The 16,788-nt window shown below is 28.3% G+C and overlaps 1 protein-coding gene across 1 annotated transcript in view; it reads right to left on the bottom strand.

Annotated features, from left to right (window-relative positions):
- LOC107447088 (lysosomal alpha-glucosidase) overlaps positions 1–16,788 on the bottom strand; it is a 45,231-nt gene that overhangs the window by 13,690 nt on the left and 14,753 nt on the right. The window contains exons 6-14 of the mRNA XM_016061902.4: positions 16,106–16,237; positions 14,379–14,489; positions 10,939–11,055; positions 8,792–8,991; positions 6,974–7,107; positions 4,307–4,458; positions 2,828–2,976; positions 1,897–1,981; positions 664–848 (exon numbers count right to left, since the gene is read on the bottom strand). Coding sequence (XP_015917388.3) covers positions 664–848; positions 1,897–1,981; positions 2,828–2,976; positions 4,307–4,458; positions 6,974–7,107; positions 8,792–8,991; positions 10,939–11,055; positions 14,379–14,489; positions 16,106–16,237 — 1,265 coding nt within the window. The remainder of the gene's footprint in view (positions 1–663; positions 849–1,896; positions 1,982–2,827; positions 2,977–4,306; positions 4,459–6,973; positions 7,108–8,791; positions 8,992–10,938; positions 11,056–14,378; positions 14,490–16,105; positions 16,238–16,788) is intronic.

Here is a 16,788-nt window from a genome sequence, read left to right as displayed (position 1 = left end):
GCTGTTTGTGAGAGCTGTATTAAGTTCACAGTCGTGTCACTCCTGTGTTGCCTTTAGCAGTCGATTGTATAGGTTGTGTCTGATCGAGACCGAGAAGCAACAGCGTGAGGATAACCTCCTCACGCTGTCATATCATGTAGCAATCACAATAGTAATTCAACTGTTCAATAAGGACCATCCATCGAAGCACGCTTGTTCAAATCATAGTGAGCGTTTCTACCTAGGTAGGCGTGTTCACATCACATCCAAAGGTCACCAATGTGGGAAGTGGTGTTGTCGTGAATGTCAACCTTCATTTATGAAAAGGACCCCACTGCAGAATCAAGTTAACATGTCTTATATACTAGTGAATTGGAATTATATTTTTGTAGTAGAATTATAGTTTTGCTGCAATCAATATTACATTTTTTTCTTTAAAAATTCCTTCTCCTTTTTTCACTTGAGTTGAAACCTATTACTTATGAGTTAGTTTTCTCCATAGTTCATTGTGGAAGAGAGAAGGTCAAAGTGGTGGTTCATAGTGGAAAAAGTGGATAGTGGAATAGTTCATAGTGGAAAAGATAGTTCATTGTGGAATTGCGGCAACTTGGGTGTTAATGAGTAAAATGTTAGCTAAAAAAAAACATTTAAAATAGCAAAAAATCAAACTGTTCAAAAGGTTACCTTTTAGTAGTCGTAGAAGAATCAAACTGAGCAGGAAAAATGTAACCACCCCTCACACCCATTATAATAGTAACATTATCAATTCTGAAAGTGTGGTTTTCACCTTTACTCAGAATCATTTCAGGAGTTGGCCCACCTGTATACCACACACTTTCAGGTAAGTATGCTGTAACATTAGTAACCTCCTTAAAAAAAGAAAAAGTAGTTTAGTAAAGACTAGTAACTAGTCAAATTAACACATCACATATTTCAAGTCAATAATTTAACACAATCAATGCACACGTCATTATTAAAATCACTATTTGTCAAATGAGACATTTTGAATCAAATGAGACATTTGAGAAATCTAGTTAATCAGAAAGTAATCAGAATTTTGATTGACAATAAATTCTTCTTACAGAAGTCAGGAAACATTAGGAGCTTGTATTGCAATTAGGCATAGATTTTCAAAAGTAATTCAAATACTCCACTAAGAAAGAAAGAGTTAGGAATTTACGATGGCAGTAAACTCTACTTAGCAAAACATTTTGTTTGTAATGGTCAGAAAATTATTGAAATTTGCATAGTGATAAGGCACAGAGCTTTTGTAGAGATTTTTTAAGCGAGTTAAAAGGTCATCAAAATTTTGATTGCAAGATTACACGCTCATAGAAACAAAAATAAGTTAATAAAGATGTAGTAAAATGCATACCTCACATGTTTTTTTTTTAAATAGCCTTATGAAAAGAACTTAGCAGAATAAATTAATTCTCTAAATTATAACTTATCTTAAAATGTTCTTAATCCTAGAAAATTACGTAGAGGACGTCAGGCCCCGGAAGAAAAATTTCGTTGCAAATTCTTTTTTTTCATTATTACTAATTTAAAATAAAATAAAAATAAGTTCATGCAAATCTAGAGTAAGACATGAAGTTTAAATTGCTGAAAAAAATATTTTAAAATATTAAAATGCAAACAAATTATTAGAAGAGAGCTTCACCGTTGCGTAATCTGAAGTAATCATCTCATAATTTATTTTCATTTGTTTATTTTCAGATTTTCTTTTCAGTATTTGAACCTTCATAACTTATCTAGGTTTTTCTAAACTCACTTTTTCTTCACTTTACATTTTAAATTAGTAATGAAAGGAAAAGAGAATTTGAGAGGAAAATTTTCTTCCTTGACATGGCGTCCTTTTAAAATATCATTCAACAATTATATATATTAGAAACATATATAAAAAATACACATTACAGGATAAAGGGCTGGTATAATCATTAAACCTGGACCCCATAAAAACACTTCATCTTGATTGTAAGTATTTATATCATCAGGAAATCTAGAATAAAAATTCAATAATTATTTTATATAAGGTACACAAAATGAATAAAATACTTGTAAGCGTCAGGAATAGCACAACCAATTTTTGGAAGTTCTTATCCGTGAAACTATTTCCAGACTAATTTTATCGAATTTCCTTGATTTTTGCAACCTGTGGTGTAAATTTTGTTATTAATTCTTAAGTTATGTATATTACATAATAGTTACACTTGCTATTAGAGTTCAAACAGAAAGAAAAAAAACTTATAAAATGAATGCAAAACAATTATTTTAAGAAAGATATTGTATGTTTAGGTATCTTTAACTGAAACTAATTAATTTTCCCTGATTTTTTTTAGAACTTTAATTCCCTGCATTACCCTTATTTTTCTCAGATTGATAAAATTCCCTGACATTTATCATTTATCTCTGATTTTCTTGTTCTGTGGCTACACTGAATCAGTATTAGTTGTTAGCTAAGTCACAGAACAGATACAAAAATGAAATCTTGAATATATGCCATTATAATAGCTAAGTCAAAACAGAAACTTGACATTATAATAAGTTTTTGCCTTTTTCATCATCTCTGTTGAGCTGATTGAATTATTAAAACAAAATTAAAAATAAAAATGAGTGAATTACTCCTCTGTAAGTTACAACAGTTCATTATTTATAGAATTGTCAAATTGATTCAGTTTTTAACTAATTCATTAAATTATTAATTCTTTTCAGGGTGATCTAATCAAAGAGTTTGCCCCAAGCACACCCCTGACTTGCAGTCTACTAATCGGAAACTGCAAGAGAAATATTTAGTTAAATATGAATACATAAATTAATGGGTCATATATATAATTGAAAATATTACTCAAAAAAGGTGGGTCTCACAACAGTCTCTCCATAAGCATGGCTGCGGTAGAATAAAGTATACAAATAAGGCAATATAAAGTATCGCTGAGTTAATGCATTTCTTGTTGCTTCTATAACTGTGGGACCAAGTGCTGCCGGATCTTGTTCCTGCATAAATATGCATTTTCTTAAATACATTTTTTTTAAAAGGCATTTGTAATTCCTTTAAATTAACAAAAAAATTTTAAATATCTTAAGATTTTACTATATAAAACAGGTAGAGGGCAAAATAGGAGAAACAAAAATATTTTAAATTGTATTTTTTAACATTGTATTTTTTTTAATAGAAAAATATAATATTGCTAGAAAAAAAAAGATAAGAAAACACTTGTAAGATAAGAAGAACTAAACAAAATATTAATTAAGAAGATTATTTTGTGTACACCATAAAATATCATAGAATAAAAAATATCAAATTTAATAAAAATAATTTAATAAAAACAATAATTTACAATAATGATAATTTTTAATAAGAGGATTTGTACATAGCTAATAAATCAACAGGTCAGGAGACAGCAGTTAGGTCAAATTACCAACACCTAACCTTAATCTCTAATTAGTTGACGTTCTATTCAAATTAGTTTTTATATATTTTTAAAAACATATGACTGAAAATTTCCTTTGGCAAAGTTATTTCTTAGCAGTCTCAGATGAAATATAAAAAGTAAAACTTGTAGAATAAGTATAATTAGGCCCACTCTTTAAAAGAGTTACCACAAAAAAGCTGCAATAAAGTTGTACTTCATATAGTACTTTGAATTTTTTATTGTAGTGATAGAAAAATTACTTGAAATGAGAAATACTAAACTACAAATAGCTTAAAATTTGTTACCAGTAAAAAATATTGCTTTACAAAGCGGAGCAAGTTGGAAACTGCTACAATGCTATCAAAATCTTAAAATCTTGTAGAATTATGGGTTGTTTTGACAACATCTTAAAGTCTCCCCATTAAAGAACTAGAACATAGTGGTTTCTTACATGAACTTTTCAATCATTCATATATAGTGGTACAGAGGATAATTTACAATACACTTAAATAAAGTTACTAAACAAAGAATAATTCATCAAAAACTTTGCTACCACTAGAAGAATTGTTTCTACAAAATGTAGAAAGTTAGCAGTTAACTACCTTAGTCATATCTCACATGTTTGACCACTAAAATTCATTTTTTTAAAATTTAGGATACCGAATAATTATTAACTAGCAAGGCTTCAAAACTACTTTAAGATCTTTTGAAAAGCAAAATAAGGTAACAAATGAAAAAAATTTTTGGTGAGTTTTACAGAATCTAAAACTTTATTTTTGAACAAGACATACTGAATAATGTAACTTACTTTGTCACAAGAGGTATTTTTTTAATTTTTTTTTAGTGTTATAGCGTAATTTTAAAAACCATAATAAAAATAGAAACATTGTTAAAAAAGAGCAACTACTTACAATGGTCACCCTCTCATTGTGGTTTCTGGAGAATGGATAAAATGCACCCAAAGCTTGCCACCTAGCACACAATTCAGCGGTAGTGTTTCCATTGAATCCACAAATGTCAGAGCCAATCATTGACATTCCATAAAGATTGAAGTTTATAGTAGCTATAAAAATAATTAAAACACCTCATTTTAATTACAGAAACTTGCTAGTTAGAGTAAATAGGATTATTTTCAAAACATAAAAATAATTAAAAATTGAAAAAATAAAAGAATCATGATTTTAATTACTGAATTGAATATTACACAGAGAAACGAATTACATCATAAATTATATCTATCTTTAAAATTTAAGTAAAGAAGAAAATAATTTCAATATCAAATTAGCTACATAGTTGACATGATGTTCTCTCCAAGTATTTTTAGAAGGGCTGATCGTCCTACCTGCCCTTTGATCCCTATACATGCACTATCCATGCCCTTTTTGTAAAAATAAGCGACCATCCCTTAAAAATACTGTCTTTTTATTTTATTTCTTTTCAAGAAAAGGTTGTCTTCTTAACCTTCCCCTTTCACTTCACATGAAACCTAATCTGTGGTGTTCACCCATAAATCTTATCCAAGATAAGCAACCCCTTCTACTTCCTGGAAAAAGCAGTTTCAAACAGCTACTTTCTTTTTTGAGAATACCAATTGCTGCCTTTATGAAATTTCAAGCCTATTGATGCACAAAATTAAGGATTACACTAGGTGTTATACCATACTTGCTTCCATACAATCAAAATCATTTTTATAATAGAGAAGGTTCCTTGTTTTACTGTTCTAAATTTGAATATCGTTTCAAACCTTAGTTTTTTCTGTGCTTTATCGAGACCAAAATATTAATAATGATAAAAAATAATGAAGAAGGAAACAAAATCATAAAAAAGATGAATTAGAAAAAAGCAACTTAAGCTGTAATTTTAAAGTAAGGTAAGTGTCCAAGATAGAACATGCTTATTTTAATTATTACATGGAGAATTACTTTTGTCTTCAAAAGACAATTTTCAAGTTCACTGTTTTGCTCCTTTCTTTTTTTCCCTTTCAGTATACTCAAAATAAATTTAAATTGATTTCATTAATTAAGCATATTTTCATGTATTACAACTAAGATAATTATTCCCAACATAAATGTTTACAGTTTTCTTTTTTGCATAATTCTGAAATTAACTTAAATCTTTTGAGAAATTACCTGTTGGCAATTTAAAAGATAAAAGCATTTAATATTCGTTCTGATTAATACACATTGTTTATTTTAGCACTTCACTTTAAGTGAAATATTTTTTCTTTATTTAACAGCTCTAGTTATCAAAGATTTTATATTTATTAATATATTTTATTTATTTTTTCAAGACTATGTTTAAAAATTTTTCTTTGAGAGGTGCAGTTTTGCAATTAATTGGCAATTCAACTTTTTTTTTTTGATTTTTACATTATACAGTGTCCATTTTGCTAACACTATAGCTTAATTGACTTCCATTTTCATTGTTACTCATTATTTTCGAATGCAACAAATATTTTTTTCACTACTTCATGCCTTTGTTTTAAAATTTGTTATTAGTTAAAATAAACAATTAATTGTTACACAGGAACTCTGGTCAAGCATGTTTCGAAAATTGAAATCTAGATCCATCTATCCAAGTAATTGATTATTCTCAGTTCAATTTAATTTCACTTTTTTCCGTTTAGTAATTATTTTGCTTCTGATTACTTGGTTTAGTTTAGAGTATAGTCTTGAGACAAGAGGGTACTGAATAGAGTGAATCTTTATTTAGAAGGAATGAGCTTCCAAAAGGCTGTTTTGCTTGATTTAAAAAAAAAAAAAAAAAAAAAAAAAAAAAACTATTTTGGAATTACGTTAGCTTCAGTTATTGTGGTGGGGTGCACCTTCTAGTATTGGGCATGATTTCCTAGGGTGGATTGAAACTGATTCATTCATCACTTACCTTCTTTTACCCAGCACAAAGTATGGGTATTTAGGTAACAAATTAAAAAATCTAAACCTTTATCAATCTATTTATTTTTTAACAAGAATTTTACTTATTTATTTATTACTTTTGTAAACTTTTATGGGATTCTCATCAATGACACAGGGTGCGTAACAAAGTCTTTCAACAAAAAATAAACACATTTTAAGTATATTTTAAGCACTTAAAAATATTTTTAAGCACTATATACATTATCAAAATACAAAATAATTTTCAAAGACTTTACATGATCATGATAAAATAACTATTTTCTGCCAAAGAACTCTTTTCTTGATTATATTAGTGACCACAAAAAGATCGAGAGATTTTTTGCTTCGATCTTAGAGGCTATAATGAAGTCTGAAATTGAGACTAAATTGCAAAATGCAGCAGAGTGCAAGAATCTCACCAAAACCAGCTCAGTATATGCACATGCGGACATGCAAGTATTTCATTAAACATGTTAGAAACGACGGTATGCCGAAAAGAACAATGTGGATACCACTCTTTTGCAAGTGAAAATCGACAAGATAAAGGAAAAAAATGCACTTTTTAAAAACACAAAAAGAGCACCTTCAAGGGCTTTTAAAAACGAAAATAAGCACCTTTAAGCATTTTTTAAAAATGCTACGCACCATGTGACATTATTAAAAAATGAAGAATAAAAGACTAACAAGGAATGGTGTATCTCATATCTTCCCAAGTTGATGCAATGTCTCCACTCCAGTGTCCACTGTGGACGCCCTGTCCAGCAAAGGTAGCTCTGGATATTATGAAAGGTCTCTTCTTGCGTACACTTCTCAAAGCTCTATTATAAATAACAAAAGAAACAAATAATCATTTATTTAATAAAATAAACAAAAATCAACAATAATCATAACAAACAAATAATCATTCACATTAGTTTAGGCATAAAGACATTACATTATACACTAAGTTAAGATCACCAATGGGATTATGAGGTTTGTGATTCGTTTATTTTTGTAGACAAGATAGGAAGAGGGATATAAGCAATGCTTACTACATAAGATATTAAAACCTCTTTATTTTCTATTTTTTAAATATAAAAATTTAAAAAAATACAAAAAAAAATTATTATAAAAAAATTTCAAATTGGGAATTAAATTTAGGGAAAAAAAATTTCATTCAATTCTAGGGAGAAAAAAATTTTATTCAATTCTTCATTTCAAAGAATTTCATAGGTCAAAAGATTTGACTGCAAAAGGAAAACGTGAAAGATTCCTAAAGAATATTTTACTCAAACTTTTATAAAATCAATTAAAATGCACATTTTTTCACAATATGTTTGATTTGAAATTACAGTAGAAGATCTATATAACACAATTCTATAAACTACGATTCACCATCATAAGACAAATTAGCTTTGCAGGGGACATAAACAATAAAAATTTACTTCTGTAACTAAGCAAAAACTGCTAACTGCTCACAAACTGCAAGGAAAAGTATTTGCTAAAACATTACTATCTCAAAAACAAACCAAAATTTATAAATTTGTCCATTGATAGTTTGAATGTAATTCAATTATTTTTCTGCAATAATAAATAATTTCAAAAGTAGGTAAGTTTGATGATACATGATATATATTACACAAAATTCTACATAAAATATGGTCTCATGGTTCAAGGTTTACATCATAAAGCTTTTCTACTATAACAGGGTGCGTAACCAAATCTTTCAACAAAAAATAAGCACCTTATAAGTACTTCTTAAGCATTCAAAAAATAATTTTAAGTACTATATACATCAACAAAATTTTCAGAAACTGTACATGATCATGATAAAATAACTAGTTTCTGACAAAGAACTCTTTTCTTGATTATATTAGACACAATAAAACGATCAAGATATTTTTCTGTTCAATATCAGAGGGTGGAAAATGAAGCCTGAAATTGAGAATATCTTGCAAATTGCAGCAGAGTTGCACATGAGAGTGCAAGAATCTCACCAAACCCAGCTCACATGCAGACTCGCAGGTATTTCATCAAACCTGTAAAATGATTGGCGTTTTCTTACGCTATGGACCGACGATGGGCCGAAATAGATTGTGGTTGAAAGATTGTGAAAATGCTGAATAGAACAATGTGAAAAGCACGCTTTTGCATAATACATGGCAAAAATTGACATTCCCTTTTTGAAAAGAGAAAATTGGCACTTTTTAAAAACACCAGATGAAAAATGCACCTTAAAGGACTTTAAAAAAACTAAAATCGAAAATAAGCACCTTTAAGCACTTTTTAAAAACACTTCGCATCATGTATAATCCGAAAATTAGATTACTACAATAAAAATTAATGTTAAAGCTAAAAACAAAGGAGCATTGTGACTCTCTTACGTAGACATAAGGGAAGATTGTGATTTGCTTTTTTTAGGGGAAAAGAGGAGTCCAAAATCGACAGAAACATACTTATGTAATAATTGAAAAAAAAAAATTTTAAGAAAAATGATAGTATGACAATAATGTGCATTCTTACTGATTAGTAGCCATGGCTTCTCTATAGCCTAGTAAGTTGTGTTCATTGTAATGAATTGTTTTGTAATGTTTAGCAGTCATGCAGGCAGTTTTGTGACGAAGCTTCTCACCAGTTCCAGGCAAATAAGGAGGATCTTCAAAAGTTGACTCCATACAGCCATCTATACCTCCATCTACAAAGTTTGAAGGCTCATTCATGTCCTAATGTGGTAAAAAAAATCGAACACTATATACTTAAAATTAGAATTCCAGTAATTTTTAGTCCATGCTACAAGCAAACTATAAAATCCAACACTGTAGGCAATGCCTATGATTGATCAGCTAAGTTCGAATCGATTAAAACTTTCCCATGTAGCCTAGGCATTGTATATAAGCCCAAATTATGAACCGGCAAAGTATGAACATGATTATTTCATATTTTTATTTAGTATAATTAAATTATATTATCTGAAAATAAATTTCTTGGTGTAACATGCAGGTTCAAATTTACTTTCTTTTTCTTAAAGGATAAATGGATAAAGAAAAGGGATAAATGTTTAGTAAATAGCATGTATTATTAATAAAAACCGGATTTTTATGGGTTTTTTTCTCCCTTTTTACTGTTATGCTGTGTAAGGACAATCTTTTTTTGAGAATATAGGATATTTATTTTCATTTCAAGGCATCATTCAATTTAAGGATGTTTATTTTCATTTTAGACCACTTTAGGTACTTTTCATAATTTTAGGATTTTTTAAAAAATCCTCAGAAATGCAAGCTCATTCTTACAATTTCCACACATTTTAACTGATTTTCCCACATTTTCACCAGATAATCACTCAGCAATTAGCTAGTCACATGATAAATCGTTAATATTTTCACAACACAACGATGTACTTCTGTTTCACTTCAACTTTGATCGATTTTATGAAACTTTAACGAAAATTAAATTTTAATTTCATCATAATTATACACATCTTAATGCAATTGTTTGTTACATGAGGAAAGAAATGATGTTTTAGATTGAAAATCGTGTTTAATTACAGAGAAATTTCCTTTTGTTTTAAAATTTTTGGATTTTTTAAGGTAATAAAATTCTGACCAGTAACTATTAATAAAGACGAGATTAATTTGATTAATAATCTAGGAGGAGTTTATGAGTCATTGCCTAATATGGCCTACACTGATCTTTTCTTTCGGTAAAGGACCATTGTCTGGTATTCCTTACAGACTACACTGATGTTACTTCCAATGGGATAATATTAATATAAACCAAAAAAGCAAATAACAGCCGGGAAAGTAAAATCCTATGGATAATCAGATAATTCATTGACTTTAACAGCCAGCTTCTAAAAACCATCAAATTAATTCCTGCAACTTAGACTTAGCCTTTACTTAAAAACACTACACAGTTATCACAAGCTACAATTCTTTGATTACCTTTATTTACAATTGAATGTCCTAGATATTACACACTATAAACAGCAGTCATTAAAAAGCAAATGTCAACATTACTCGCCTTCTGCAACTAATAATCATACTAATTGCTGTTCTGGATGCTTCCATCAATTATGTTAAACACGACTTTACATTCACTTTGAATGCTCTAATGAAAAGTGGTTAATTAGTTATCAGTAATGCTAACTGTTCCAATTTAAGTTAAAAAAATTATGATGTAGTAAAGAATTAAAGATAAAAATTTATATAAATTTCCTTAATTTGCATATACTTTAAAAGAATCACCTCAAGATACAATAGCTGAAATAAAGTGGCACTTCATATGAGCTTCTAAGATTCATATTCATATAAGAATTCATAAATTTTTGCTACCATTTGACAAACTTTTCCTTCAAAGTGGAGCAAAATTGCATCCCTGAGTTATAAACAGTCTGTAAACTTCTCTTACTTTCTACTATGTGTTTGAATTATGATATATCTTCTACATTACTAACACCATTAGAAGTGTTCTTTTTTCATTTGGACAAACATTTTAAGTTTTAACAACATCCCTCATGCATGAAAAATGGGACATTTTACTAGATATTTCAATTAATTAATAAAAGAAATCCTGACAGCATTTGGCATTTTATCTTGACAACTTACAACTTTTACCACATCCTATTCATAGAAAAACACTGTAAAATATAAAAATAATTTAATATTACTTACTATCCACACACCATCAAACTTGACTTTTCCATAAAAATTTTGGAACTGCCTTGTCCAATATGCTGTAGCACTAGGATGACTAAAATCAGGGAAAACTGTATTACCATCATTCCAAACCTGTATGGGTTAGAATTTTAACAAATTAACAAAAATTAAATTAAAATGAAAGAATTATAAAATATATGAATTTCAACAATTGAAAATTTAACACATAAAAACAGTACTTGTTATAAATAAACGAAAGAATGGTAGTGATGTTAAACAAAGCTTAGAATTGATTTATAATAGTATGTGATAATATTTATGATTATGATAATATTGGAGCTGTTAATGCATTCAGGTGTTTTCCAAGAAAAGATAAAAGAAAACAGACAAGAAAAGAAAAGATAGTTTACAGCATAACTCAATATATGATGTCAGTATCTCAATTTCAAAGATTATTGAAAGTTATTAAACTTCATCATAAAACTAAATTTACTATTATGACGGTTGTTTTTAAAGTTCTTGTTATTACCAGCTACCTAGACTGCAAGAAGAGAATATGCAATGCCTGGCTATAAATCTAAAAGCTAAGAATAATCTATTACTAAAGATTTAGGTGGTGAGAAAGTCATAATAGATACTAAATAGAAATTTCTCAAAAATTTTATTGCCAGATTTGTGAATAGTTTCAAAGATATTTATATCAGATAAACTTAGTACAGATATGTAAATGATGTGTATTAATAATGTTATGTATATAAGTCTAGCATTTATTTGATATGGAATGACTTTTTAAGGTTATTTTACATAATTATCTTATGTATATTGAATATTTTACTGAGGTATTAACTATTGTACTAATATTTTACAGGTATTTATTTGATTTACAATGAATGTTTATCAGATATGCAAGGTGTGATTGAAAATTAATTCAGCCTAATCAAGAAATGCAGGAGCCAAAGACACAAAACAGTTAGAGCAAATTAAATGGTAGCAAATTTAAACCAAATTTACTTGTAGTTTATTAACAAAATGCTTTAAAGCTATTTATTAACATAAGAAACAAATTTAGTAAATTTGAACTTTTATTTTTTTCAATTTTTGCTAACTTATAATTCTATTAACAGTAATTCATAAGAAAAAGCAAAAACAAAAATTGTTTCAAAGATTAATGAGGGGGAAGGCAGAGATGACAGGGTCTAGCTAAAGGCTTCTCTGAGCTTCTGCAGGAAAAAATATGTCTCATTATTCCTTCAAAGTAGTTTTGTCACACACTGGATTAATTCAAAAGACAGTGATCTAATTTTTTGTAAATATTTCATACGGTAATAATTTTGTTATCAGTCATTTTTGGTTTAGGTAGCACGTTTCACACCTGACAAATAATTCAATATAAATCGCATAAATATTAATAAAATATTTGTTTTATACAATCATTAGACATAATGGTAAAATATTTGATATACTTTAAATAAATATATGTAAATATTATGTGCATTGAATGTCAAAAACACATTAGTAGAATATGTTTGATTTATGACTATATAATGTATAAAAAAGATGTTACAGTTTTTCCAATATTAAAATAATATTATGGACGATATCTGTTGAATCTTACTTCAGGATATTTATACAATGTTTCAAGACATTTGACTTTTGACACTACATAATTAACCAAAAAAGTCATTGGAATGAATAGTTTTTTCGGAAAAATTTCCGATTTTGTGCTATTTTGGGCCTTTGAAAGGAATGAGAAAATTGCTTAATTGTGGCAAATTTGGACTATTATGAGTTGGTAAGGACAAAATACAATATTAAATTTAAAAAATTTTAATTTTAGTTTTATTTATTGTGTTTTTATGTCTTTCAGTTTTGTGCCTGATTTCGTGGTGTTCAGCATCGCAGTTGGGGCAAAGAGGACTGGGCTTGCATAATTCTCAGAAGACAATAGGTTCAGTCTATCATCTGATTGTTGATCCCAACGGTGTGATATTGCTACAGTGTATAATCATATATACAGGAAAGCATACAAAACAAACATAGAGGAACAAACATAGATATCCTACATGGAGTGTCATGGAATGGACTGGCATTATGTTTAATGGCTTAATGTCCTTCTATGTGTTTCCATCTAAAACAATGCTACATTAGTGATGTTCTGCTGTCTCACGTTCGCTTGTTCCATGGTGCTGTCGGTGATAAATTTATTTTTATGGATGATAACATAACATGTGTACAGAGTGAGGATATTCAATCCTCATATGGCCATCATGTTCTACAGATCTAAATCCCATTAAAAATGTGTGGGATGCTTTGGGGAGGAGTGTTGCTTTTCAATAATATCTCTGCAATAAACAAGGACACCCTCTTTTGTGCACAGACAGAGGAAAAAAACGAATTGTCCAAATAACTGCTGAATTCTGTAATGCAAAGCATGCCAAGACATCTGGAAACTTTGCCCTTCATGATGGTCATACCCCCTATTGACATCTTAATCCAGGATGCCTACAAATGGTATTTGCATTTCTTTTTAACATTCATGTCTTCAGCACAAAATGACCATTTTGTTCCTTGAACACATTAATCCATCAGAGTTCTCTCTGAGTTTTTTTCTTTTTCAGAGCACATAAATTACCTTTTTTTTATATCGTAACATTCTGGCATTCTTTTATTTCACTTGGCATTTAACCACACTTAATTTTTAATGCACTATGCAGCCATTTGTGGCAGAGTATTTACCTTTAATAAAAATTTTATTCCCTACATGCATTAAATTAAAACTTTATAAAAATAAAACTCTATAAAAATTGTATTTTAAAAAATTAACTTAAAGAAGCACAAATAAATAAGAAAGCTTTTACAATTTAATTCGCATTACATATTTATACTGAAGAACAAACTACTCTTCATAATATAAGGAAAAAAAATAATGATTCTTAAAAAAAAGTTATATGATTTTTTATATTTTATTTCCTAAGTAGTCATAAGTTTTTAGCATATTAATTTATATTTCCTACTTTTGACCAGATTTTGGTTCTAGCTTTTAATGTGTACAGACCTGCATTTTATTTTATTTACCTGCATTTTACTTATGCTCCTTTTCTGTCTTAAAAAAAATGAGACTAGAGCATTTTAGACCACAACATTTTAGAAGATAATTTTAAAAATTAATGCGAAAAATTTCTGCATTTTGTAAAATAAGACAATTAGTGAAAAGAAGACTTTTGACTAATTAGAAGACTTTTGTTTAGAAGACTTTTTGTATTAGAGACTTTTTGTATTAGAAGACTTTTGCCGATGATTAATTTCTCAAAGAAAAGAACTTTCTATACCAACTTAATTCCTTGTTTAAATTTATTCATTCTTTGAGAGCAGATGATTTCTTACACCAGACAATTATATTTAGTTCTTCAATGTTACAAATACAAAATTGTTTAAAGAAAAGTAATGTCACCTACCTTTCCAACAAATATACTGCCATTAGGGTTTTTAATGAAAATATCATCCTTAACACCTTCATCATATGGAGCATAGGTTCCGGGTTGTTCAGAATTGCTTATGCCAGGATCCTGTAAATACATCCTTCTTAAGTAAAAAAAACATTTAAAGTTATAATAAAAATTAAGTAATATTTCCTTTGATGAAACCAAGCAAAAAGCTGTTTCAAATAAAAACATTTTTTCTGGTTTTATTTCATATATTTATTAATAATTTGGATTAAAAAAAATGAATAATATACAATTACATCACACTATTAAGAAGTTTAAAATTATTACGAGCTTAAGGGATTAACACAATATTTAATTTTTTTCTTCTTCAAAATAGATCTAATGCAGTTCGACCACTGCAAAATAACGTTTTTTATTTGTTCTCATAAAATTTATTGGAATTAAACGTCAAGTCAGAGTTTGAAATAAAGGGTGGTCCGAGACCAATAAAATTGACTCGTACCTCCAAAGAATAATTATCACTGGTTCCTTGGACTGGCAATTAATATAAAGTAATGGTGTGCTGATTTTTTTAAATTTAAGTTTCATGATTTGGTTTGTATTTTAATAGCTATTATTAAACTTTTTATTTATCTTTAATATTATATTTTTATAGGAAGCACATCTAATAAATTTTTGGGTTTTTTTTATCAACATTTTAATGATGTTTAAAATTATAAAGAGCTTTAAGGTTGACACAATATTTAAATTTTTTTTCGTCTTCATAGATCTAATGCAGTTCAACCACTGCAAAATATTTATTAAAAAATTTTATTTGAATTGAACACTAAGCCAGAGTTCAAAATAAAGGGTTGTCGGAAACCATTAAATTTGACTCAGACCACCAAAGAATAAAATTATTAGTGGTTCCTTGGACTAACAATTAATATAAAGGGATGGTGTGCTGATTTTTTTTTTCTTATTTTATTTTAGGTTCCATGATTTGGTTTGTATTTATATAACTATTATTCATTTATTATTTATCTTTAATATTATATTTTTATAGAAGGCACTTCTAATAAATTTCTGGGCATTTTATCAGCATTTATTTTTTGTAGTACAGAACTTATTTTTGAAATATGGAAAACTAAGAATTTAAGTGTGCAACTATGCATCCACTGTGAAAGAATCCGCATTCTCTACAGATCAGGGTTTCCGCTACGGTAGCTTTTTTCGCAAAATGCGAAAAGACCCCTAAAAAATGCTAAAATTCAACAAAGCATTTTCGCATTTTTGCTAAAGGATTTTACTAAATTCCATTAAAAAAAAAGCTTCCACGAAAAACCATGACGCTAACATCCATGAAAAAAACTTGATCAAACAAGAAGGAGAAAAAATCTAAATATCTTTCGCAAGAAGAACCATGACGCTAGCGTTCACGAAAACCAAAATGTTTTGATAAATAATAAATGTGTTTTTTTTTTGTTATAGGTATTCTTTTTGATATTCTTGTACATTAAGCTATTCTTTGTCAGATAACTTACAGTACTTGTTTGATATAAAGTAATTTTATAAGCCTAATGGCATTTTAGCATTTTGCTAAAACTTTTTTTCAGATTTTAGCTTTTTTGCTAATGAATTTTTAGACTCAGCTTAAACCCTGCTACAGATGTATACAAAATTAATGTATACAAACAAAATTAATGTATACACTCCTTAATGTATACAAAATTAAATTAGAAATTATCATAACTTACTGTCATTATCACATAATGCATTCCATTCTTATGGAGTTCATCAACAAATTCAGGCAATCCAGCAAACTGTACTTTATCATAAGTGAAGTCTTTATACCTTTCCATATAGTCAATGTCATTCCACTGAACATCCTACATATAAAAGAAATTTGTAAAAATTTCATTTATAAAAAAAAAATAACAAAGCCTCGAAACCAATACACAAAAAAAATTGCTGCAATTTTATTCAAATATTTGGGATGAGCAAAGCGATTATTCAATAAAATATTGTAATTTTATTAAATATTTGCTCCCCTCACCAATACCCATGACTGCTTTACTATCATATTTCTTAATGACATTCAAGATATAACTACATTATAAATAAATTATTCACTAAAGGATTTCAAAACTTTTTACCGTATCAACATAGATTTAGTTTTACCAATTTAAACTTATACCATCGCAACATCATTTACAAACTTGTTTTAAAAAATCTTGTCTAGTTTTTATTCTCTCGTCAAGGAGATTCTATAGACTTAATGTGAAATAAGTTTAACATATGCTGTTTCATCAGGACTAATTGTAGCACAAAGTGTAAAAAACCTGACATTTTAATGTGCTAAAATCCGATATAAATTTTTATACCATACATGTTTCACATTTAACATGATTTTTTGAACTAGGATTTATAATTAAATTAC

The sequence above is a fragment of the Parasteatoda tepidariorum genome, chromosome 6 (genome assembly GCF_982258835.1).
Source record: "Parasteatoda tepidariorum strain Cologne lab strain chromosome 6, Ptep-v5.0, whole genome shotgun sequence".
Taxonomy (NCBI): Eukaryota; Metazoa; Arthropoda; class Arachnida; order Araneae; family Theridiidae; genus Parasteatoda; species Parasteatoda tepidariorum.
The sequence above is the reverse complement of the archived record's forward strand: the minus strand, read 5'-3'. Positions and strand labels throughout refer to the sequence as shown.